General features: G+C 36.8%; 5 protein-coding genes and 1 long non-coding RNA gene across 6 annotated transcripts; 1 reads left to right on the top strand and 5 right to left on the bottom strand.

Moving 5' to 3' along the window:
- Positions 1-3,485: 3,485 nt before the first annotated feature.
- On the bottom strand, positions 3,486-7,189 carry LOC125218040 (pentatricopeptide repeat-containing protein At1g12300, mitochondrial-like). The gene is made up of 2 exons (XM_048119635.1): positions 4,955-7,189; positions 3,486-3,984 (listed from the first exon to the last, which is right to left on the bottom strand). The coding sequence occupies exon 1, from the start codon at positions 7,149-7,151 to the stop codon at positions 5,373-5,375; it is 1,779 nt and encodes a 592-aa protein (XP_047975592.1). The 5' UTR covers positions 7,152-7,189; the 3' UTR covers positions 3,486-3,984; positions 4,955-5,372.
- Positions 7,190-9,120: 1,931 nt separating this feature from the next.
- LOC125221569 lies at positions 9,121-10,697 on the bottom strand. Its single transcript, XR_007176387.1, has 3 exons — positions 10,559-10,697; positions 10,277-10,464; positions 9,121-10,030 (listed from the first exon to the last, which is right to left on the bottom strand). It is a non-coding gene; the product is annotated as an uncharacterized LOC125221569 (long non-coding RNA).
- Positions 9,387-11,777, top strand: LOC125221568 (calmodulin calcium-dependent NAD kinase). Its single transcript, XM_048123705.1, is given in 7 exon segments — positions 9,387-9,591; positions 9,756-10,116; positions 10,223-10,444; positions 10,564-10,690; positions 10,873-11,192; positions 11,275-11,419; positions 11,538-11,777. Coding segments are annotated over 7 exon segments (1,620 nt in total).
- Positions 11,778-13,739: 1,962 nt separating this feature from the next.
- On the bottom strand, positions 13,740-14,915 carry LOC125221567 (histone H1-like). Its single transcript, XM_048123703.1, has 2 exons — positions 14,641-14,915; positions 13,740-14,524 (listed from the first exon to the last, which is right to left on the bottom strand). The coding sequence occupies exons 1-2, from the start codon at positions 14,836-14,838 to the stop codon at positions 13,874-13,876; spliced, it is 849 nt and encodes a 282-aa protein (XP_047979660.1). The 5' UTR covers positions 14,839-14,915; the 3' UTR covers positions 13,740-13,873.
- A 3,089-nt stretch (positions 14,916-18,004) lies between these two features.
- Positions 18,005-20,247, bottom strand: LOC125222747 (probable WRKY transcription factor 21). The gene is made up of 3 exons (XM_048125532.1): positions 19,140-20,247; positions 18,939-19,064; positions 18,005-18,617 (listed from the first exon to the last, which is right to left on the bottom strand). The coding sequence occupies exons 1-3, from the start codon at positions 19,817-19,819 to the stop codon at positions 18,473-18,475; spliced, it is 951 nt and encodes a 316-aa protein (XP_047981489.1). The 5' UTR covers positions 19,820-20,247; the 3' UTR covers positions 18,005-18,472.
- A 347-nt stretch (positions 20,248-20,594) lies between these two features.
- On the bottom strand, positions 20,595-23,820 carry LOC125222748 (signal recognition particle 9 kDa protein-like). Its single transcript, XM_048125533.1, has 4 exons — positions 23,607-23,820; positions 23,449-23,517; positions 22,050-22,143; positions 20,595-20,863 (listed from the first exon to the last, which is right to left on the bottom strand). The coding sequence occupies exons 1-4, from the start codon at positions 23,676-23,678 to the stop codon at positions 20,784-20,786; spliced, it is 315 nt and encodes a 104-aa protein (XP_047981490.1). The 5' UTR covers positions 23,679-23,820; the 3' UTR covers positions 20,595-20,783.
- Between the last annotated feature and the right edge of the window lie 515 nt (positions 23,821-24,335).

Below are 24,335 nucleotides of genomic sequence, written 5' to 3' on the forward strand. Positions count from 1 at the left end.
AAATTAAAGCATTAACTGACAAATTGGACATACTCAAATACGCTTTAGTTTACTTTTCTATATATCACAATATATTAATTTATAAATTTCATAAGTTTTTTTTTATTTAATTGGCGACGATCAAATAAGTCGAATTGTACATTATGCGAACTTAATTAGAGAAAATTGAATAGCAAATTGTTTCTTATTGTCTCAATTCATCAATTAATTTTTTTAAGAAATTCACAACAAAATTGAAAAACACAACTAAATTGGAATCAAACATTTATGGTTATGAATATTAACTTGTACTTGCATTTTTATTTTAAAAGAAACATAATCAATTATTATGACAATTTTAATTTACAAAATTAATTCAAACAAGTTCGAGAAGTTAGCGGGTAATTAGCGAATTTATATTATCTTATCTTAGTATTATCATAAATTTCACGTTTAGTTTTATTAATATAGATAGTCTATTATTTAACAATTTATACTCCTAAAAAATTATTTAGACATTTATACTTTACAAGGTTAAATGAGTTTGACTAATTAGTAGTACTATGATATTACTGTGCGGATTTAGGATGAGAATTGAGAAATGCAGCAATATCATTTTTTAAATAGAGCTTGTCACGTCTATGAATAAATGTGTTCGAACACTAATTGATATGCCCACACACAAATTGCTCTTTAATTTAATATGTTGTCATTTATTATATTACTCATATTAATGTTGCTTTGCGTTGTTATTGCGTCAAATCATCATCAATTAGTATAATTAAACAATTTAGGTAATCGACAAGTATTACTACTATAATTAAACAATGATCAATGAATGATGAAATCAATTTCTAATATTATTTCATAGTTTTGACTTATAAATGATAATGTTAAAATATTGTTCATCGAAATTCGACGGATTATACACTGCTATCTAATAAATACAACTTGGGACATGCAAAAGAATAAAGAGGCAGGAAAAGTTGATAATTTGAAACTTTATGTAGCTCTGACATTTATCTCAATATTCAATAATTTTTTTTTGTCATATTGCTCTGAAAAATAAAGGAAAGATAAACATTCGAATAGGAGATTCGGATTGAAAGAAAGTTTTAAAGGAGTGCAAAAAAATGAAAGAAAAAGAACATAATTTTTGGAAAAATATTGTTAAATTAATTTAATAATAATATAAAGTTAGAGAACATGTTTATATTGCTTCCTACAAAAATGCCAAATAATTTCAAATGTACACTTGAGAGTTCCATTATTCACAAATCTAGTCTTAAAAATCGAACTAGAGACCAAATTTGGCCCTTAGATCTAGTTTTTAATGGATGAGATGAGATGATGTAGTGAAAATTTCCGCATTCATTAGGTAGCCAAATTACTTCAACCGAGGGTATTTTTGTCAAATTACATTTATAGTTTATTACTTTATCCAGTAGATTTATTACTTCATTCCAATAGTTAATTACTTTATTCCAGTAGATTATAACTTCATCAATTAGGTTATTTAGTCAATACAGGTACAAGTCCAACTGCACACTTATACATAAACACAATTCAGTTCATATTACTTCATTACATGTGTTTATAACTTTATTGAATAATTCTTTGCAAACTATGCATACAAGGCGGTTCAATTCATATTACTTTATTACTTAAGATTATAACTTCATCAAATGCTTTATTTAGTTCATTACAATATTAATTATTCGCAAACTATACATACAACATAGTTCTTCATCCGTTCTTCCCCACTCTGAAAAATTCCTTTAATCTACCGCGATAATTTCCACCAGAATTCCTTCAAAATCAAACCAGATGACGATAAATTGTTCCCGAAGCTTCTTTAGCCCGAATCAAGCAATATATGCATTTCTTTTTTGATCGCTCTTCCTCATCTGCTCCATATTCATTAAGACTAATAACCTAGTTGAATAAAGTGATGGCACTATTTGAATCAAACAATAAGAATATAATAATGAAGTAATGATCTAGTCAAATGAAGTAATAACTTAGTTGAATGAACTAATAATCTAACCGAATGAAGTTATAGCCTAGTTGAATGAAGTAAAATCAAAATCTAAATAGACGATTTCACACTGCTCTGCAGTTTCTTCGTCTTCTTCGCCACCGACGGCAGCTCGTCTAACATCCTCTCCAGCTCGTTCCCCTATGGCCCCATAACCTCATCAATTATATCCTTCTACATCTTCTTATTCACCACTTTCCCTAAGTTGAATATCAAGTGCAACACCATGTTATCCATCATCCTACCAGTCACCACCTCCCAATATCCATCCTCATCACCAGATCGTACGACGCCTGCAACATATCCGCGTTCACGCCCTACAGATGCGCGATCTCCTTGAAAATTGTCATGAATCAGCTCCATGAATCCATTCTGCTCATCAGCTTGTTCTACGATATCGTGTACACCCCATTGCACGATCGCAGAGCTTCTCCATCTCCACCAGATCGGAGATCCACTCCGTAGAGTGCTGCTTCTTCCTCGACTCCGATGCGGTAGGGCGGGAGAGGCTGCACGCCGGAGGTAGTTGGCGTGGGGGATGAGTGAGAATTGTAGAGAGAGAGAAGTGGGTTGGGTTTGGGAAGATAGGAGGAGATGCATACACTGCATGATATTTGATCTACCAAAATTACCCTTTTGTTAATAAAAAAAATTAAATATTTTGTAATTATTTATAACCATTAGATGTAATTAATGGATGGATGAGATTAGGTCTCTAGTTCGGTCTTTAAAATTGGTTCGACATTGATCACAACTCGTACACTTAAACCATATAAATACATAAATGGAGAACCATGAGAGTGTTATATTGCTAACTTATAACTTAAATAATAGTCATTAGATATTCAAATTAATGGCTTAGAACATCAATCGCTAAATGTCAATACGATCAACAAAAACGTCAATAAGGCCATAGGATTAATTCCAAAAAATATCAATAGAGGTATTAATGTCAATTAACTACATGTTTAGTTATAACTAACTTTTAAAAGAAATTCCAAAACTTTAAATTCATATAACATATATCAAATTAAAGATAACTTCATAAGGATTCCAACAATATCCTACATGCATATGTTCCGACGTCAAAATTTGAAAAAAAAATCAATTTTTTTTAATTTTTTCGTACAGCAGAAATGTTAACATACTATATAAAATATGTCAATATAATACATGTTGAATGTCAATATAAGCAATGGGTTAACATTCCTAAAGCATTGTGTTGATATTTTCGAGTTATATTGACATTTTCATCCAAAACCCTAATTTGAAGTTTTTTTTATCTTTTTTGATTTTATTAATAAAAATAAAAATTATACGTGGCAAATTGTAGACACACGTTTTCTAAAATCCTATGGCCTTAAATTAGTTTTAGTTAGCAATTATATAGTAGATTTTTAGGAGTAAAAAGGTATAAACGAATTTTCAAATGCACTTTCTTTCTCTATTGAAATCGCTTAACATACTATACTTGAAAAGAATCGAAATAGTTAGCTACAAAAAAATTGAGTCATTCTTTACAAGAATTGGTCTGCAATAAACAAAAATTCATAGCCAAATCCACCCCTATTTAGAATCTTAGATAATCTCTCTCTTTCACTCTCACACACACATTTTAGGACAAAGCCCTGCAAACTTGCTGGGACAAACATTTCAGCATAAACTGGGAAATCAAGAATGATTGCAAAAGACATGATTGTGCTTCTCGTTTTCATCTGTTTGGATCTTCCCAACTTCCACAATCATGTCTCCAACATTCTCCATGCTTTCATCATAAACACACTTGACATACCCCACCAATGATACAACACAACATCCAAATCCAAATCCAAATCCAAATCCATTGATGTTTCCTTATGTTTCAGAATCCAGACTCACGGTGCTAATACGATACAAGGCCATGTCGACCTACCTAGCTTGTGATGTCTCAACCCCGGAGCAAGGATGAGATGAGTCTCGAGCCACCTCTGCAAAATCACAGCAGAAATAGCCATAATAAGTCCTCTATACATCACAATGCACAATGTTCAATCACTTTAACTAACTAATGGGGAAAAACTGATGAAAAATTACTATGCAGGTTAAATTGCACACAAAAAGTTCAATCTCTCATGCTATTCTCCTTCGTCGGCACCATTTTCGATTTCTCATTAGCATGGAAAAAGTTATATTCGTACGCAATGATTTCCGCTGTCATTTTCTCATTTGTTTTTCTTTTTCAAGAAAGATCCTACCCTTTGAAAAAACAAAATACAAACATACAAAATTTAATATCCTCATATATATTTACCTATATCTATTTACCTGCTTGTAGAAAAGAAGTGTGTGACCTTTAATTAGAGCAAATAGTCTACAAATGAAACTGTCCAACATATTGGTGTGTTCATTCAAGTGACACATCGTCTTTAGTTGGACTATTTTAATCACGGGCTCTCCGCTTTACATTTTGGGCAGTCTCTAGGAAAAGGGAAAAGGTGTTCAATGGAGTAAGGAATATATGCAGCTATCATCATTAGTTCATTACTATCTTAGTATAAACTAAAATAACTTTTATTCTCATATGGGGGACAATGATGAGAGATAGTTTCAGAAAGAAAATTGAAGCATCAAATCATTGAGTAAGGCAAAGCCATCTTATATAATTGAGCTCTGCAATCACAAGGGGAGTATTTAGATGTCGCGAAGAGCGTTCAAAGAGAAAATAAAACATAAATTTGGCAGTGTAACCTTGGACAGTATGTTTAAATGGAAACTACAGTGATTTAATATGAAGAAACTATAATATATTAAAGTCAAATGGCAATCACTAGTAATAGAATTTAAAGGAAAAATGAAGTTTCATTACTTCAATAAATAAATGCCTGCCTGCAGTTGCAGAAGAAATACTGATGCTGGAAGTTAAAACCGAATCAAATTAGACGCAGAAGAGAAACTTACATTCTGGTAAAACTGAAAGCATGCAAGGTTGAGACTTGATAGCCACAAGAAACCTCATCGCCTCTGTAGTAACAATATTATGATCCTCCCAATCAAGGACATGTCTCAACTCTTGAAGCCAAAAATGACTTCATTTTTATGCCCGCAAATCCTATCAACTGTGACTCCAAAGAGTTGATCAATATAAATTTTGAGCAAACGGACTTTGTTATATCACCATCCCACCAGTAATAACCATACATGAGCTGATGAGCATCTCCCATTCTGATTTGGAACGGACCAGAAGCAATATATTTTCATAATATTCATAGGTATGGTTCGTTTGTAATGTACTTCATCCAGTACCTTCAACGCTGACATTGTGTGAAAAGGGTGAACTGCTGGAACTTATTTTTCAACATGCCATCTTCTCCTGGACCTAGTCACTAAAGTTGGGAATTAATTTTAGAAATTCCGAGTAACCTTCAGTTTTCGACAGTAAGTCCACAACTATAGTTGCTGTATATGAATCTGGCAAGAGGGTTCTATTGGCCATTTTCTGAAGAAGATCGACCACGTTGGCTGGGTCATTGTTATCGCAGAATCCTCGCATAAGTGTATTAAAGATGGCTACATCGGAAGCATAACCACTGTTTTCAATGACAAGAAATAGATCTTTTGCCTTCTCTAACTGACCATTCTTGCAAAACCCATTTATCATGATCGAGTAAGTATAAGGTGTTGGTGCTAATCCCATATCCGGGAGTCTCTCAAATAGCTCGCAAGCCTCATCGAGCTTTCCTGCCTTGCAGAGCCCGTCAAGTAGGCAGTTACAAGCATGACTATTAAGCTTATAGCCAGACTTTTCGAGAGATTGGAACAGCTCTATTGCCTCCCCAAGTGAATCATTTTTGCAGAAACCATCCAGTAATATATTATAGGTTGCAGAGACTGGTGCCACGCCATGACCTTCCATCTTCGAATAAAGATCTCGTGCGCCCACAATGTTCCCCACTTCAAATAGACCAACTAACAAAATGTTAAAAGTAACAACCGTCGGTTTATGATCTTCACTAAGCATATCTCTGAAAAGGGCCATTGCCTCTTCCAATTTGTGATGCTTCCGATAACCATTAATCAACACATTGTAAGTGGTAACCTCCATTCGTTTGCCCTTATTTCTAATCACAACAAACAAGCCTCTCGCATCATCAAGCCTACCCTCGTGACAGTACCCATCCAACAAAGTGTTATACGTTATAACATCCGGCTCCTCGCCCCGCTCTACCATGAAATCCAACATCCCCCTCGCCTCGTCAGTTTTACCCTCCCTGCAAAGCGCATAAATCAGCATATTAAACGTCACAACATTTGGACGGATCCCTCTATCCATCATCTGGAAGAACAACCCCTTTGCCCCCTCCCAATCTCCAATCTTGCACAAACCGTCAATCAACGTGCCAAATGCTACCACATCAGCCGAAATCCCCCTCCCCTCCATCTCAGCAAACAATTCTTTCGCCTCCTCCAGAAGCCCCTCTTTCGCAAGGCCATCAAGAAGACAACAATAGTAAATCAAATTGGGATTAAACCTCAAACCACACCCAACATCTCCATCCCTAATCTCTCGATGCACCCTTAGAGCAATCCCCACATTCCCACTCCTACACAACCCATTAACCAAAGTGCCCCAAGTTTTCACATTAGGGTAAAAACCCATTGCAATTATCTTCCTCAACAGAGATAAGGCATCACCTACTCTATCTTCAATGCACAAACCCTTAATCAAGGAAGTGAATGTAACAATGTTTGGATTAAAACCCTTCTTCAAAATCACGCCCATTACAGCAAAACCTAGACCAGCTCTTCTCGAATCACAATAGCAATTGAGCAAGATATGCATACCGATGTAATCAGGGAACAAATCAGCTCCCGCCATCTGGTTGAACATAAAAATCACATCTTGATGTTTCTTGGCTCTGGCAACCGCTGCAAGCGGCGCATTGAATGATGAAATGGGCGGCGGCGGCTGCGTTTGGAGCATGTTGTTGAACTCTTTGAGCGATTGAGTTGCGTCGATTTTTGGGGCTTTTATGAAAGAGGTGGAATTGGGAGTGGGCGACGCCATTATCGTTGAAAGCTTAGGCTTTTGAGAATTCGCGGAGACGAGAGCCGTGGCAGCACAAGCTGCTTCACGAGCACGTGTTGTAGAAACCATGGCTGTGTGAGAAAGAGAGATGTCAGCTGAGATTTGAGTTTGGTTTTCAGTGTTCTTTTTTCATTCTTTGTTATGTGATTAGGTTTAGTTAATTCATTTTTTTAACAAAATTATTAAAATAAATTAGCATTAATAAATATTTTGTTTAATTCTCCTTATACTCCCGATTTACTATTTTTGGGTGTCCCACTTTAGGAGTCTCAGTTGGAATATTCCATAATTAGTAATAGGCCTCACATTCCACTCACATTTTATTACTCCCTCCGTCCACAAAAATTTGTCTCAGTTTTCCATTTCCGTCCGTCCCCCAAAATTTGTCCCATTTCACTTTTACCATTTTTGGTAGTGGACCTCATATTCCACTAACTCATTCCTACTCACATTTTATTATAAAACTAATACTTTAAAAGTAGGACCCACATCCCACTAACCTTTTCAACCCACTTTCCATTACATTTCTTAAAACCCGTGCCCGGTCAAACCGGGACGAATTTTCGTGGACGGAGGGAGTATAAAAGTAGGACTCACATTCCACTATTTTTTTTCACCAACTTTCCTTTACATTTCTTAAAACCCGTGCCGAACTCAACCGGGACTCTTAAAGTGGGACGGAGGGAGTATTTTCTAATTGAACCTTTTGTATTCTTGTCGAGTATCTTTATTCATTATTCAACATCAAATATGTATTATTTTAATAAAATAATGTATTTCATATTTGTATAGTAGGATGGTGTTCGGTTTTCTAGATAAAATAGTATTCTATCTATTCCATAGTAGTGGGGGCATTTCTTACTGGCATGAAGATTAAGAGCATCCACAACGGTAACGTTGTCCGTCCTTGCCGCTGACAAGGACGCCGCTGCTCACCAATGCGCGTTGTCCGTCCTTGCTGCTGAGCAGGCTTACGTGGCGGGCTACAATTGGCCAACGACATAGATTTTGTTTTTTTTTCTTTTTTTTAAAAAAAAATGTTTTTAAATAAAAAAATTTATTTTTCCACTTCCCAATAAATTATATCCGTTTTCTACACACTTTTAATTTATTTTTCAATTTTCCCAAGTATACGAGGTCTCCGAAGAATATTGGGGATAGAGGACTAGTCTTTCACGGGGGTATTTTTTAGTTATTAATTATGTAATTTTTAATTTGTAGGATTTTAATTATGTATTTTTTTATTTTCTAGGATTTTAATTATGTATTTTTATTTTTTAGGATTTTAATTATGTAAATTTTATATTTTAATGTATTTTTATATTGTAGAAATGTTTTTAGTAATTGAAGTAGTATTTAAATTGAATAATAGAATGGTAGGACCCTTGAGCTTGTCCTTGTGGAAGAGCATGGATGTGGGTGTTATGCTCTTGCCTAAGGACAAAGAGTAAAAGTGGGTCCGGGCCCACCTCTGTGCTCTTATTTAAGAGCACGGATGGGGATGCTCTAAGAAAAATTGTGTTAAGGGAGTTAAGTAAAGAAAGAATAAAGTATGAAATGAAAAAGGTAGAAATATGAAAAGAGAATAAAGTAAGAAAAAGTAAAGTAAATGAAAATAAATGTGTTACTAAAAAGGAATTACTCCACTAGGAAAGTACCAAAATAGCAAAATGATTCTATTACTATAAAGCGAAGGGAGTAATAAAATATAACTTCGGATTAAGTTACGAAATTAACTATGCATCTAGGATTAAGTAACGCTCGAATCTCATTAACATTTTATGAACCATTACTTACTACCACATGATAGCATTCAAGTTGTAGTTTCTAATTGGCGTTGTGGTTGAGATTATTATCATTTCAATTGTAATTTAATGTATTAATCAAGATTGTTAAGTGATTTCCTCTACGGATAAACTATTAACATTTGCCATCCAAAATCCTTTATAAAACAGAATTGCTAATTATAATTGATAGATTTATGGCATTCTCTCACAAAATTAATTAACATTGTCAAATTTAAATTATACACGTGGCATACAACATAAAACAGAATGTTTGATAATTCATGATGCAAATTGACCACATACAAGGAGTTGAAACATTCAGACATTCATGAACATCCATCTCCAAATTCATAGGAACAAAAAAAAACAGAATCACACACACAGAGACACACAGAGAGAAAGAGAAAGAAACAGAGGAAAAACACATTCTTGTCCTTCCATAGGCAAGAGATGCATAGTGGCAAAACATACGTAAAAACTGATCAACAAAAAAACTAGTTACCCATCACAGATTATTATGTTTGATTCTACGGCAGATGAGATGAACGGCAGCGCTAAAGCAACATACACGCAGATCCTCGTGGCCTCCTCCGTGGGGCTGATCATAGCAGCCGCGCTGCATTACCGCATCAGGAAAGTACGCGACAGGAAGATCATACCTCGGAAGAGAATCTCCGCTGCCGACCAGGTTCTGAGCATTGAGAAGTTCTCTCACTATGTAGGTAATAAGAAATCTATCTCTGCCCCTTCCTCTCCTCCCTTGGATCTTCGATCGCGTTAGCTAAGATCAAAATCATCAATATTCGAAAATGTACATATGAATGATCAAGATATTCCTTAGATGATTTTAAAACATAGTGTGTGTTGTTGTGTGTGTGGGGAGCAGCCAGGCAGATGGGATTCAAAGACAGGAGAGAATGCCCACATTTGTGTAAGTTGGCATCCGAATACATTAAAAAAGCTGAGGGATGCGAAGAGGACATGTACGCGTTTTTTGCAAACGATCCTGATGTTGATTCTCTCTTCATCAAACTGGTGGAAGAATTCGAAAGATGCATCCTCAGCTACTTTGCGTTCCACTGGAAACATACGTCGTTTATGCTCAGCCAGGCATGTCGATCTCATGCTTCGTTTCAATCCAACAAGTATTTCCTAGAATAACTGTTGAAAAACATGTAATGATTTCAGGTGCTGGGTGCCGAAGAGCCGAAAAAGAAGCTTAAGAACATCGTCATGCAAGCAACGAGGTAGGTAGATCTTCATATCTTCCATCTCTCATTTTCATTCATAATTTTTATAAAAACTGAATTCTAAACATATTTGTTTGTGTATTTCCTGATTTGTGCAATAAAGAGAGCAAAGAGTTGAGAGGGTAACAAAGAATCTAAAGGTGGCAAGAGTGTTTACCACATTAGTGGAGGAGATGAAAGCTATTGGACTTGTGACAAACGACGATTCACAGTGCACGAATGTCATGGTACCAATGGCTCTTAGCGACAGAAGTCCGGTCCTCCTCCTCATGGGTGGTGGGATGGGGGCCGGGAAGAGTACTGTGCTCAAGGACATTCTCAAAGAGTAAGCCAATCTCGTCTTAGCTGTACATAACAGAAACAAGACATTTAAAAATAAATAATTTGAGCTTATTGTGAGTAGTAAGGTGATTCAATAACAAAATTTGTTTATATGCACCATAGACCGTTCTGGGCTGGAGCATCTGGGAATGCAGTTATCATCGAGGCTGATGCCTTCAAAGAGTCGGACGTCATCTACAAAGCCTTGAGCTCTAGAGGGCACCATGACTTGCTCCACACTTCTGAACTGGTATTTATCACTCCCACTTCTCACTGTCTGCAAACAATATGTGGCAAATGAAAAGATAAATGATGGTTGCTTCCATCTAGATCAATAGTTGTTGCATTTTGAGACCCCATTCTTTCCTGACCAAGCTTCCTTTGCAAGATAATATGATGATAATATCTCAGCGTCACTTGTACTTTTTCTAGGTGCACCAATCATCTACAGATGCAGCATCATCCCTGCTAGTAACTGCACTTAATGAAGGGCGAGATGTGATCATGGATGGAACTCTTTCGTGGCTGCCATTCGTCGTTCAAACAATAAACATGGCCAGGTCTGTTCACCGTCGTAGATACCGCATGGGAGCTGGCTACAGACAAGATGATAACGGGGTCGTGACTGAGAACTACTGGGAACAAATGGATGAAGAACAAGAACATGAAGGAAATACGAAGAGAAGACCATACAGGGTAGAGTTGGTTGGCGTTGTTTGTGATTCTTATTTAGCTGTTATCCGAGGAATAAGGTAAACACAACATTAAACCAACCATGAAAACTATCACAATTTTAATTCTTACTAGCTGATTCTATTTCTTACTGTGACACAGGCGAGCTATAATGTGTAGAAGGGCAGTGAGGGTGAACTCTCAACTGAAATCACACAAGAGATTTGCAGAAGCATTTATGACATACTGCAACCTAGTAGACAATGCTCGACTTTACAGCACTAATGCGTTAGAAGGCGCTCCTAAGGTACACTCGACTCAACCCTCTCTTCCTAAGTTGAGACCAATTCAGACGTGCCGAAACTTAGCAGCTACAAGCATAACCAAGAATTTCCATTTCCACTAATAATTTGTGTGTTCTGCAGCTGATAGGATGGAAAGACAAAGACAAGACTCTGTTGGTCGATCCGGATGAGATAAGTTGTCTGAACGTGGTATCCAAGCTGAACGAAAATGCAGATTCAGTTTTTGATCTCTACAAGACCTTCCATCCGGCTTTCGAAGAAGGCTCTGTGTGGAACGACATAGTTTTGTCTCCTTCAAGGTTGAACATCCAGAAAGAACTCAAGTACTCTATTCAGAAAGCTGAGGCAATGAGAGAGTGATCACAAGCAAACAATTACATACGTACCAGTACATGTAAGAGTGGAGATATATAGATCTTGATGGAGTTGTCTACCTATATAGATACTGTTTAGATAATACTGAGATGGGATTTACAGAATCATCATTAAGACATTTGGCAGTGTGGAAAACAAGTTGAAAAGGCACAGCTTCCTAAATGCAGACTGAAAACTTAGCAGCAAAATTCCAGAGGTTTTTATCACTTGTCTATATTGTGAAAAGAAGATATACTTAGAGACATTTTGTGTCGTAATAAGGGCAAAACATTATCAGCAACCAACAACTAATCAAGAACCTCCTACCTCAATTGCCATGTATAACACTAAGAGACATAATATTCTAGCAAAGCACAAATTAAAAATCAGGAATCAAGGTAAATTTCTCTTAAATATACAAAAAGAAAAAGGAGGAATGTAAGCATCAAAGGGATGAGCTCCAACTCTAGTAATAAGAGTGAAGGAGTGACCTAAGGCAGATTCCATGAATAGGCGGTTTTGTTGACTATGCAGGACTCCAAACATTATCCATAGAAATAAATTAATGATTGAGAGGTGGCACTGTATCCGGTTATATTATTATCTGAATTAATCCATATAGATATTTATATTCATCTTAAACTTTAAGGATGTAATCTCTTAGGATGATATCAAGATATATGTTTACAGTATCCAGAGCTTATATAGCTGGAGACACCATTTTCTGCCTAGGAAAGAATTATGAAGATGGGAAATGCCTGCCTTTGACAGCAGATATCAAGCTTATAAACCAGCATCTCTTACCATCAAGTTCTTTACATCTATGTCGCTATAGCAGAATTCAACAACGCTGCTTAACTCAACTAGAAAAGCTTTTATGTTTCATCTTTAAACCCTGTACTGTTTATTTACACCTCAGCAATATGTTTTCAAATATGTGGCCTCACACAAGGCTAGCAGCTAGCTTGCCTCAGAAGTAACGTATTAATCCCCCCACGCAAAAGAGAAAAGTTATCGAAAGATCATTAGTTATCATCCATCATTAGTAGAATTCAAGCCAGGTTCCCTTCTATTAAGGTATTTGGGGCCATCTTGCTCATTAGGTTAGTTAGCCAAGTAGCTAAAAGCGTGTTGGACAGTCGGCACAAGATCTAGGGAGAGAAAATACATGTAGAGCTTGCCCAGAGTTATGAGAAAGATTCATTGTCTAATAAAATGCCTGTTTGTGTCATATTTGAGTCTTTGATTTGCGAAGCACTATGATTTTCCCTGAAGCGCATGTAAACTTACAAAAACAATAAAGAAACAATAAAGTGAATTGTAGTAGAAACTTAAAATTGTAACACTACCAAATAAGGGAAAGCATGATCTTAGCATTATCCTTGGCTGTTGCAGCATGCAACATACTTTTTGGCTGTAATGTCATTAATCATAATGATATCATCTCTAATTTTATGAAATTAGCTAGTACTCCTATTTCTTTATCAGTCCAGCTCCATGAATACTTGTTGGTCTTTTAGCTGCTCTGCTAAGTTCAAAATGTTTACTTTAGGCATTTAGCTGTATAGTATCGAGTTATAGATCTAAATATCTCCAAATGTTTAACACAGTTACAAATGACCTAAATATCTCCATATTCACACTTGCAATGGTGATGCAGCCAAGAAAATGCAGTAATAAGCAAGTTGGAATTGACCAAGAAGGATATTAAAAATGTACCATAGCTGAAGTAAATGGCCTACGAAAGCGTGTGATCCAGTGCTTTGCGTACAAATTCGGAATCCCCCCATCCCTCCCTTGTTCACTCATCTTCTTCAAACTTGATATGCTCTCACGCAATCGCACATGAATTCTGCAATACTCCAAATGCTCAAGCTATAGCAAAACACAGTTAATTGATGATATACTGATTCAATTGAACAGATTTTAAAACGAAGAAAGAACCCTAAAATATGAAATTGGGGGCAATTAAAGAAAAAGAATCGTTCTATCATACTCTTGAGGAGTGAGAAAAGACAACTACACTCTCTATAAGCATAGAAAGAGACCAGCGTAAATTTACAATACTATCCCTACAAACAAACATCTTTTTTCCATTAAAACTACTTCTTCCCCTTCCTCGCCGCAGTCTTCTTCGCCGGAGATTTCACCGTCTTAGCCTTCACGCTCTTCGCCGGAGCCTTCTTCACCGGAGTCGCCTTCTTCGCCGCCGGAGCTTTCTTCGCAGCCGCAGCCACCGCCTTCCTCGGGGTCGACCTGGTGGAAGTCCTCGCCGCTTTCGCCGCCGGCTTCTTCTCCGCCTTAGGCTTCTCCGGCGCCTTCCTCTTCGGCGCCGCCTTCGCCTTGGCAGGAGCTGCAGCTTTCGGCTTCGCAACAGTCTTCGCTTTCGCAGCCGGTTTGGCCTTCGCCGCTGGCTTCGCTACAGTCTTCGTTTTGGCAGGAGCGGCTTTTGCCTTCGGCTTGGCTTTCACCGCAACAGCCTTCTTCGCAGGCTTCGCCGCCGCCTTAGGCTTCGCAGGAGCGGCCTTCTTCGCAGGCGCGGCGGCGGGTTTGGGGGCACGAGCCGGCGGCAGCTTGTACGAGCTCTTCACCTTCACGAGCTTATCATTCGCCGCGAATTTCCTCAGCTGAACCAGCAGCATCTTCCTGAAATTCGACGGCAGAGTCTTCTGCTTATCCTCGATGAACTTCTGGATCGCGTACTGGCTCGATCCAGTCCTCTCCTTCAGCGTCACGATCGCCTCCTGAACCATCTGTGCACACATCCGAAAACAAATCAGATCTCAATTTCCAAAACCACAATTCAATTGAGAAACAAAAACTCACAAACTGAAAAATCCAATTCAATTCGATTCGATTCGGTTAATACCTCGAAGTAGGGAGGGTGAGTAGGAGCGGAGCGCTTCCTCGGCGCCGGCACCTTCTTCTCCTTTGGAGCGGCTGCCTTCCTCGCCTTGCTGGATTTCGGAGGCGGATTTTCCTCCTTAGCAACCTCCTCAGCGGCGGCGGCAGGCTGCTCCGCCACAATCTCGACGTGGACAACTGGTTCCTCGGCAATAGCGGCCATTGGATTCGGATTGAGCTGCAAATCTATGCTTTGAAGCTATGAATTCCCAATTTCGAATGAGAATTTGGTGTGAGATTGAAGGCGAAAAATGGGCGGATTTAATAGTAAGCTAATTTCGAGAAGACGCAATATGATTGGTCGAGAGGCAGCGCACGCGGATTCACAGCGTTCGTAAATTTTAAATCTTGACCGTCCGATGCGATCTAATCTACGGCTATCATGGTAGTTGAGTATGACGGATTGCAAAAGCATTACCAAAGTTGGCTGTTTTTAGGGCTTGTGATGTGTTTCTATGCTTGATTAATTTAAGAATAACTCGAGCTAGGGTTATTGGATTTTTGTGATTCTTGTTTTGTTCTCTAGGGAATTTCGTAAGGTTTCGAGGAAATGTCTGTTTGTGCATTGACGATTACAGGTTTGGGAGATATTGCGGTCGGAAGGTGAAATGGTCGAGAGTAGTGTTTACACGGAGCGTGTTGCGGTTTCTGAGTCGTACGTGTGAATGCTTAGGTTGGACTGCTGATTTTAATGTTGGATGGTGTTCTAGGTTAATGTGGGAGCGTGTTGAAACAAGAATCGTCCGAATCCGTTGAGGTTTGGTCGGGGAAAAGTTCGTTTGAAGTCGATCCAAGATGAACACATTATTAGCTAGTCCAATGTGACTAGTCTTAACACATGTAATTTGAGATTTTTGTCATAGAATCATCTTAAATTGGAATTTTCTCATTGAGTAATCTTGTTCTTTGTGAATTGATAATATGATGTTATATTTCGTTTGTAATCGAAAATCAATCAAAAAAGTCACTTGTAATCTACGGTGATAATCGCTTCTAAGTGTGCAACTATCTCATCAAAAATCATTCACGTATATCTCTAAACCAAATTTGCATTTCATTTGGCCAAAATCACCATCAAAATATATCTTGTTAACGCAAATTTTGCTAGGAGATTTAATCTGACACTATTTTTAGTTGTTATAAATCTATTCAAAGGCAACTATTCATCCATTTTTATGAAAAGGACCTAATTAATGGCACACACCATACATTTATACATGCTATAGAACTAGTTGACATATCAAATTACGCTTTGCATAAAATCTGTCTATACTTTCAAAATTATAAGAACTGTAACTTACTATTGAATTTTTTTAGTTATTGCTTACTATTCATCATGTTGTCGATTAAGTCAAACCTTAACCTGTGTGGAGTCTAATTGACATAGTAAATCAACGTATAAATAAAAATATCACAACACTAATCTCTTGATAAATTAGCAAGCACCAAGGTAAGGCTGAATAAATTAGCAATAACAAAAAAAGAAATGCTAAGATTCCAACCTCATTCTCTAGAAATATATTGTTTTTTGCATTATTAGTTAGGCCAAGGCATACCTTATGCACCTAAACTAAAAGTAATATAAATGTCATATGTGGAATGAAATATGAATTAGGTTTCTCGATATTTGAGTTTCAAAAGCATCCACAACTATGCTTTTGCGGATCCGAATCCACTTTTATTCATTTTTAATTTTCTGCTCTTTCACTAAAGCATAACACTTACATTCGTGCTCTTCCGCAAGCTATGCTCTTACACTATTCATAAGTCCCACTATTCTATTATTCAATTTAAATGCTTCAATTACTAAAAATATTTTCACGTACACAATTTTTTTTATATGTGTATGTTTGTTTAAACGCTTGTATTTAAAAATTCCCTCACGGATTCAATTAGTTAATTTCTTGTTTCTTGCTTAAAGAAAATCCACCGAAGCTCAAACTTTGGGAGTTTAAGAATTTCATTCTTTTACAGTTTTTTTATATAACTAATTAGTAGTAATATAGGCGGATTCATTCTCATTAGTATTAAGTAGTCTCAAATGCATTTTGGCTGTGTGAGATCAAGGAACAACGCAAGTAAAATGTAGCATTATAAATTTGTTCATATTGAATGTGAATCTTCTCCACATGTTAGATTTTTATGGTTTTGCATTATTTATATGAATTTTCTTCACCGTGACGAAAAATCTGGTCAGATTTCATGTACTCCCACTTATTCTCTAAGTTTTTGGTTATTATGACTTAACTTTTTAGGTTACCGAACATATTGCATTCGTACAACATGTTCTCCGAGCTTAACATTTTCCAGTGGCTATAGCTCTGTATTCTCAGACGACGCGTACAAATGTTACATTCACAGTACTTGTTCCTGATTTTTAATAATTGATTTGAATAAGTCACCAGCGTGCATATCATGTTTTATTTCTATTGGTTCAAGCAACATCTTAGAACAACCGGATTGAATAAGCTTCACATACACGGGGAGCCGAGACAAACAACCTCAAGCCATGTTACAAATGGTGCGGATATGTCTCAATTTTTCATAGCGGATATAATATATCCCTTAAATTCAACGAATGGAGATGTCGACGACCTCACAATGCGGCAACTCTGCCCCACCCTCATCAAAGACTGAGCTTCTTTTTCGTTCTTATCCGCAACAACCCTTCCTCCTGACTCCTGAGGTTGACGACCACAGTTTCAATCTACTCAACCTTACGAGTTATATTTCCTAGATCTGACATTGGGTGTAAAAGGTGACGTGTGGGCGTAAGCTTATTGAGATACTTATTTTTTATTACAAATTTAGAACATGAGCTATAAGGCAGGAGTAGTAAAATCATAGTAACATATTCTTATCATTTTTATGGAAATGGACTATCATGAAACAAATTGAAGGCTGCGTTTATATTTATAAATTATCATTCCGAATATCATGTTGTACCTTAAAATATTAGGTGAGGAGATTTATCGGCCCATTTTGCCACAAGCTTCAGTAGTTTATTTTATTTTTTGGGTTTGGTTAGTTTTCTGCGCAAATAATAGTACTTGAATAATTTGAAATGAGTATTTGCTTATTTTAAGTTTTTGGAAAAGGGAAATGGATGCTTTGATGATAATGAAATGGAATCAATTTTCTATAACTCTTATCCCAACAAAGCCAATCAGGTGGATTAAGGGTGCACTAAAAATTTTCATTTATTGAATTATATTTGAAGACCAAAATTTTACAGCATCAAGTATTTATACATTCACTGGAGTACATGTATGGAGATAGCTGTTAACTAAATCAGAACTCTCAAAACATTTCAGATACTCAAAATCATCTGATCTAAATAGCTATTGCTCTGATATATAAATTAACAAGAAAATACCATAAACCTACAAAACAGTCTATCATAGCATTCAGTTACTTGCAACTTGCAAGTTCTACGAGAATTTTAATGCGCAATAAGCAAGCATTATAAACACGAACGATCCTTATGATTGTCGACTCAGGAATGCAAGCTGCTAATGTATCAATCAGTGAATCAACAAGAAATAAAACACAACAAATATTGATATTCTGCAGCAGATTCTGGTTCCCTTGTACTATGCAAGAAACTCAACTAGTTATTGGATTCTGAACACTTGGACAGCAAGGCTTCGAGACGAAAGATCTAAACAACAATTTAACACCATGTATATGTACTGACCAAATATGTACACAACGAACAATTCAAGCCGACTTTAGGGGTATCTGAACTGGTTATGCACATGGGCCATTACAATCTTGACCCTTTTTTCGGGTGAAATTCAAGTGTTGGCCGACTGAGAAGGTAAATTTGGGTGGTTATGCTCACCTTCATAAGTTACAATTATCATCGTGGAATCTTCCACGCATCTCTCAACATGTTTCCTAGCAGGACAGCCTCTCATGGTGCTACATTTATAGTACCCCCTGCAAAGACCCGATGCATTCAGTGCAATTACTACAATAGAAGTGAGACTGCAGAAGCATTTATGCCTACGAGATGAGAGCAAGCAATGACAATACGTGAGACTTTGGTAACTTCCAGTGGTAGCTGCTCGTCAGTATAACAAGAACGTGTAACTACTAACTAATACATGTAAAATTACAATCTAATCCAAACAAAAGCAACAAGTAGCACGAGTTTAACGAAAACGATGACAAATTAACTTAGGATGATCTCTCAATAACTGACTATATAGAGGCATTCAATCAGAGCGAAAGCTTGTTTGAATCATAAGGAGACGGTACCTTGGATGAGGAGATCCCTTGATAGGTTTTTGACCGTACTTCCTCCACGAGTATTCATCAGGAGGGATATCAGCTAAGTTACTGCTTGTAGCAGGTACCTTGATTGCCCTTTTAATCTTGTTTTTCCTGCAAAAGAAGAAACATAAACATGGAGAGAAATCTTGCTATACAATTTGATCGAACACAAGCCATAAAGAGCACCTCTTCTTCGAGCAACGGCACCTACTACTGTCCCCACATTTCACACTCCCATCCTCTTCCCTCCCACAGCACCTTCTCTTGTGATGATAGGAGTCTTGATCTGACGAACCAATCAAACAGAACACGCTCCCATCCGTATTCGCAACACTGGCATCTACGCTCAACGAAGAAATAAATGACCTAGCAGACGACATGGCCGGAGTGAAGGTAGAGCCATTGGAATTCAGGCTAATTCCACTACTATTGGCGCGATACATCACCTCAGCCTGCTGCTGCTGCTGCTGGAGCTGGATCTTCCGCTGATGATAATTAGCCGAAAACTGAGGTAGATTCTTCGTGCGTGAGCTCAATTCCAATGTGAGTGCACTGGGATCACTCTGAAGAGGATTCATTTGACTAAGGGAAGGTGGTTTTCGACACTGATCCTCTGTTTTAGCTACTGGATTCTCCAAGAACATATTTTGGGGGAATGGCGATTGAATTTTCTTCAATCTCCTCACTCTAGCATGACCACTACTGGAATTAAGGAGAGAGACAACTTTTCTGAACTTGCTCACAGCATCCCCTGTTTGATCCGAGAGATTTGCGTAGTGATTCTGAATTTGGGGATGGGACAAGAGATGAACGACTCTGTAACAGCTTTCAATTGCAGCACTATTTGCCCTCTCTACCTCTTCCATCGAGAATTGGGGGTCAAAAACTAACTAAAATGCAGTACTAATAAAACCCTAGTTCCCAAATCAGAACAGAACAAAATCCAGATAGCACCGAAAAGGCCTCCAAAGTGATGATTTGATTCGACGTACCTTGAGCAATCATGAATCCGACAAATTCAAAACCTCATAATCGGTAGAAATCAAACTTAAGCTATCCGTTGCAATCAGGATTCATGGCGATTGGCGAGAAGAGAGAGAAGGGGGGAAAACATAAGTGAAAAGTGAGGAAAAAGGGACCTTTTTTGTTAGATTTCTGGTGGAAAATGGCGTAATACCCATGAAATGATGACGGAGTAAAACGGATTGAAAGACGTGAAAGAGAAGACTCTGAGAATTTGGCTTTTGTGAACTCTCAAACCCAGAAAACAGATTGCGAAGGTGAAATCTTGGCTCCATTTTTAGCCTATTGAATTACTGTTCAGCTCAATTAATTAAACTGGCTTTGAATAAGATTTAAAATAAAAATTTTCAGGTTTTCGAATGTTGGGAAAATCGGTTTCAATTATATAATATTTGAAATTGTAATGAAATTAATATTTTTACTCATTGGGAAATAAATTTAATTAAAACATGTAGCAAACAAGAAAGAATTTTAAAAAGAGGTGTTTTTTAGTGATTTTGAATTGTGGGTATTAAGTGATATTATTAATAATAATTTACCTATGCTTCACGTTTCATTTTATTCACTAGTCTATGATTCATTACAAAAATATTTACATAATTTATGTAACAACAAATCAGCGAAAATGGGTTTTGAACTATTTTTAAGATGAGTGAAGCATGGGGTAGAGTTTGCCAGTGAAACGAAGGAAACAGAGCCATTTCAACCTCAATACAAGGAATGAACCAAAATTCTTTGCATCTAAATTATAAGAAAATCAAACCATGTTTCACAAAATGTTTGGCCAGACGACGACGAAACGTAAGACTATTGCTGCTTCCTTCCTCTTCCTCTCCTGGCTGGCTGTGCTTCAGCTTGTTCTTTTCCACCACCTTCGGATATGTCGGCTGGAAAAAAGAGTTGCACAGTTTCCAAATTAGAGCACTCGTCTAAGATTATGAGAACGAACGAAACAGACCAAAGCAGAGCACACTCCTATCCCTATGCATATAAAGAAGTAACTAAGCAAGGAACGAAGCCAATCACTGAATGTTGTTTACTCAAGAATGTTGCTCAATAGTTTAAGACTTCAGGCATTAGATATGTTTACTCAAGAATGTTGTTTAGGCGAACAAAGCCAATCACGGAATCAATGCAAACAATATATAGATCACACTCCACAACATATTCACAATGAAAACAGAACAAATCACAGTATCTCACACATTTCACGAAAACACTTTTACCAGAGCAGAGCACAAAATATTAAGCACTGACACGAAATCTTCCACCTGAAGTGGACTATCAATGACTAAACGCATACCTCTACCCAATAAATGGTGACATCATCAACCTTGATTCTATATTTCTATGTGGCATTTTCCATAAAACAAATATCAGCAGTCTATTCAAAAATTTTCTATATAGGAGTATATATCTGTACTATAATCGAGCTCTTTGCTTGTGCTGAAGGTTAACAGGGAAGGAAATAGCATCCCAATATCTGCAAATAATAGGTCTAAGAAATTTTGAGCATCATTATCTTCCTACCTCCATAATATTATTGGATCATCATAACTTGCTCATCCCTATATCTTAGTACCAAAATGTAAAATAAAACAACTGACAGCAGGAGTTTTCTATAAAATAAAATAATTCAAAAGAAGAAAGAGATGCCAACAGACTTATCCAACAAAAAAGTTAGGAATGACCGTAGCACCATTAGGTAGGGAGATAGACATTCATTCTATCAGACTCTCAGAAGGCACATATGCAGTTGCTGAATATGAGACGTTATGGACCTTTTTTATAGTAGATAATCATGTAAAGCTACAAACATAAGTTTCAATCTTAACTTTGACACCACTTCTGAATTCACAAACACATAATCTACATAAATTGCGTCTATCTTGTGTCTGGAATTATTAACTTACATTACATGTGTAACAAATGCACCTACACACCAATTTTATATTAACCCTAAGCCCTAGATAAAGGCAGCTAGATTACAGTGAGACCCCCACTATTTGCTTCCTTACATTAAGAAGGAAGTGAATGGACACGCAGATGGAAAATAATGAGTCAAGAAAATACCATCAGGTCCCCGAGCCATCAAAGTAAAGAAGATGTTATTGAACTTCTCCATCTTCCTTGCATCCTGTGCTTGGTCTGTCTTAAATTTGATACACTGAAAGAAAAGGGAAAAGAAGTTACTGAATGTCGTTCCAGACTTACTGTATACGTTCTTATCTTAAGATTGTGGCAACGTATGTTAGAATGGGCAAAATACAAGTAGCCAGCCATATTCAGCTAAATTTCAAAATATCAAGCATCTTCAAGATAGTTTTTTAAACTAATCTATCAAGAAGTGCAAGGTGGGCTAATTTAGAAATAGATAATCACACTGGATCCATAACTAGCAAGAAAGATCTTTCGCCTTGTGGATGGTTAAGTATATATGACTAAAGGGATGAGTAAATCTGAGACAAAGAAAGGACCTACTCAAAATGATACATCCATACTCCAAATATTAACATCATAAGCATCCTGGCCTATTAGTGTAACATTCTAGTGCTAAAAAATGGAAGCTATAGACTGCAAGTAATATGCCACGTCGCTGTGAAAATTGAACAACTACAAAAGGACGCTAAAATAAATAAAACTAACAAGATCAAATAAGATAGAAACTGATAATATAAAATCAACCAATACTCTTCCATCCCTATGAATGACTGAACTCTTATCCTATCAGCATGACAGATTCAGGGCAAACTACTACTGGAATGTCATAAGCCAACACAATTTTCGTATACTGCAGCCTGCAGCTGAGGTTCACCTAACCCATGTCAGAGGACACTTCTAGTGTGAACTATGAATAGAAAGTATAAATGTACAGGTACAGTTAGCCAATCACGACACCACCAAGAATGAAGTTGCATTTTACTCGCAAGGTTGATCGGAAATATCAATGCAAAACAAAATGGAAAAAAGGTACTACTACATTTTTACTTTCTAAGGACATTGCTCAACATTTTGAAATTCTTTTAAACAGGAAACGTGACAAACTGGTTGAAATTGCACTTTCACTTATGCGTGCAACACCCCAAAAAACCTTCTGTGAGCGACATTAACTGAAAGACAATGCTGCTAAAACTTGTCCATTATAACATATACCAATAGAAACTTCCCTAAACATCTTCATCAATAAATACATCTTCAAGAGTAGCTGCATCAGTCTCAAAAGAGATAGACATCACATGATAATCATAGTAGGTAATCTACTACTATAACGCAAGGAAGCAATCAATTCAAGGGCTTGAGCATATTTAACATCAAAGCACTACATCAAAAACTCCAGAAGCAAAGGCATGAAAATTCTCTCACCAATTCGAATTAAAAAATCGAGTAACCATCGACAGCTAAACATTCTAACATTCGCCATCCAGAATTTCGAAAACAAACATAAATGTCAAGTAGTATTATGAAACTTCACCTCTCTATCATCGGTGACCTTGAGAACCAATTTGCCATCACAATGCCTGTATTTCATGGCATAACGAGTCTGCGCGGCCAGCAAAGCGATAGCAGTGAGTGAGAGATCATGGAATCCAAATTAAACGAATGTAGCGTAGCTGAGTTGAAGAGAAATACCTTTTCGGGATCGGATCGGAACAATTGGACGGACTTTTCCACGAAATCATCCCACGATTCAATGTAAACCATGACAACAAAACTGAGAATTTCACCTTCTAAATCTGGTGTATGCGTCTAGGGTTAGAAATGGAATAGAACTATAGAAGTAAGAGAAGAATCGGAGTAGAACGCCGGGAGAATTATGCAGCTTTTTGGGCGTCAATTTTAATTTTACTAACCACTAATTATAAGAAAATTTAATTTTAGTGCCATTTAAAAAATTTGGTGTTGGGATCGTAACATGACATGTTAATAAATAATCAAAATATATAGGGTAAGAAAATATATCATTTTTTTAAATACTTATTTATAGATGATTTAATCAATAGAAATATTAAAAGTTGTGATTAGTAAGCTATATAAACTTGATATAATCTGACAAGTATGATTTTTTTTTATAAAAAGAAACGAGTTAATGTCAAACCTAGTCTTGCTTTTTAAGATTGGGTTCGAGTGACCTTGATAATTAATAGATTACCATTACAATCATATTTGTTCTAATATTGTTTTCAACATCGAAAACGCAAGTCCTTTCCATTCCTAGTCTTCGTTTCGCTGCTACCAGTTTTGTGTTATATTTTGATAATAATCCAACCTTATGATTTGTCAACCTGGATACAAATTACTAAAGTGAGAATAAAATTGATAAATTTCATTGTCTAGAACACAATACCAATTCTAATTTAT

This window comes from Salvia hispanica, chromosome 4 (assembly GCF_023119035.1).
Source record: "Salvia hispanica cultivar TCC Black 2014 chromosome 4, UniMelb_Shisp_WGS_1.0, whole genome shotgun sequence".
NCBI lineage: Eukaryota > Viridiplantae > Streptophyta > Magnoliopsida > Lamiales > Lamiaceae > Salvia > Salvia hispanica.

What these genes read in the sequence shown, in the direction of transcription:
- LOC125222748 (XM_048125533.1), bottom strand. Translation starts at nt 23,678, where the DNA reads ATGGTTTACATTGAATCGTGGGATGATTTCGTGGAAAAGTCCGTCCAA. An exon ending in TCCGATCCGATCCCGAAAAG is followed by an intron (nt 23,518 to 23,606) that starts GTATTTCTCTTC and finishes CTGGCCGCGCAG; the next exon opens with ACTCGTTATGCCATGAAATA. An exon ending in GATGGCTCGGGGACCTGATG is followed by an intron (nt 20,864 to 22,049) that starts GTATTTTCTTGA and finishes TCTTTTTTCCAG; the next exon opens with CCGACATATCCGAAGGTGGT.
- LOC125221567 (XM_048123703.1), bottom strand. Translation starts at nt 14,838, where the DNA reads ATGGCCGCTATTGCCGAGGAACCAGTTGTCCACGTCGAGATTGTGGCG. An exon ending in CTCACCCTCCCTACTTCGAG is followed by an intron (nt 14,525 to 14,640) that starts GTATTAACCGAA and finishes ATGTGTGCACAG; the next exon opens with ATGGTTCAGGAGGCGATCGT.
- LOC125222747 (XM_048125532.1), bottom strand. Translation starts at nt 19,819, where the DNA reads ATGGAAGAGGTAGAGAGGGCAAATAGTGCTGCAATTGAAAGCTGTTAC. An exon ending in TGCCGTTGCTCGAAGAAGAG is followed by an intron (nt 19,065 to 19,139) that starts GTGCTCTTTATG and finishes CTTCTTTTGCAG; the next exon opens with GAAAAACAAGATTAAAAGGG. An exon ending in AAGGGATCTCCTCATCCAAG is followed by an intron (nt 18,618 to 18,938) that starts GTACCGTCTCCT and finishes GGGTCTTTGCAG; the next exon opens with GGGGTACTATAAATGTAGCA.
- LOC125218040 (XM_048119635.1), bottom strand. Translation starts at nt 7,151, where the DNA reads ATGGTTTCTACAACACGTGCTCGTGAAGCAGCTTGTGCTGCCACGGCT.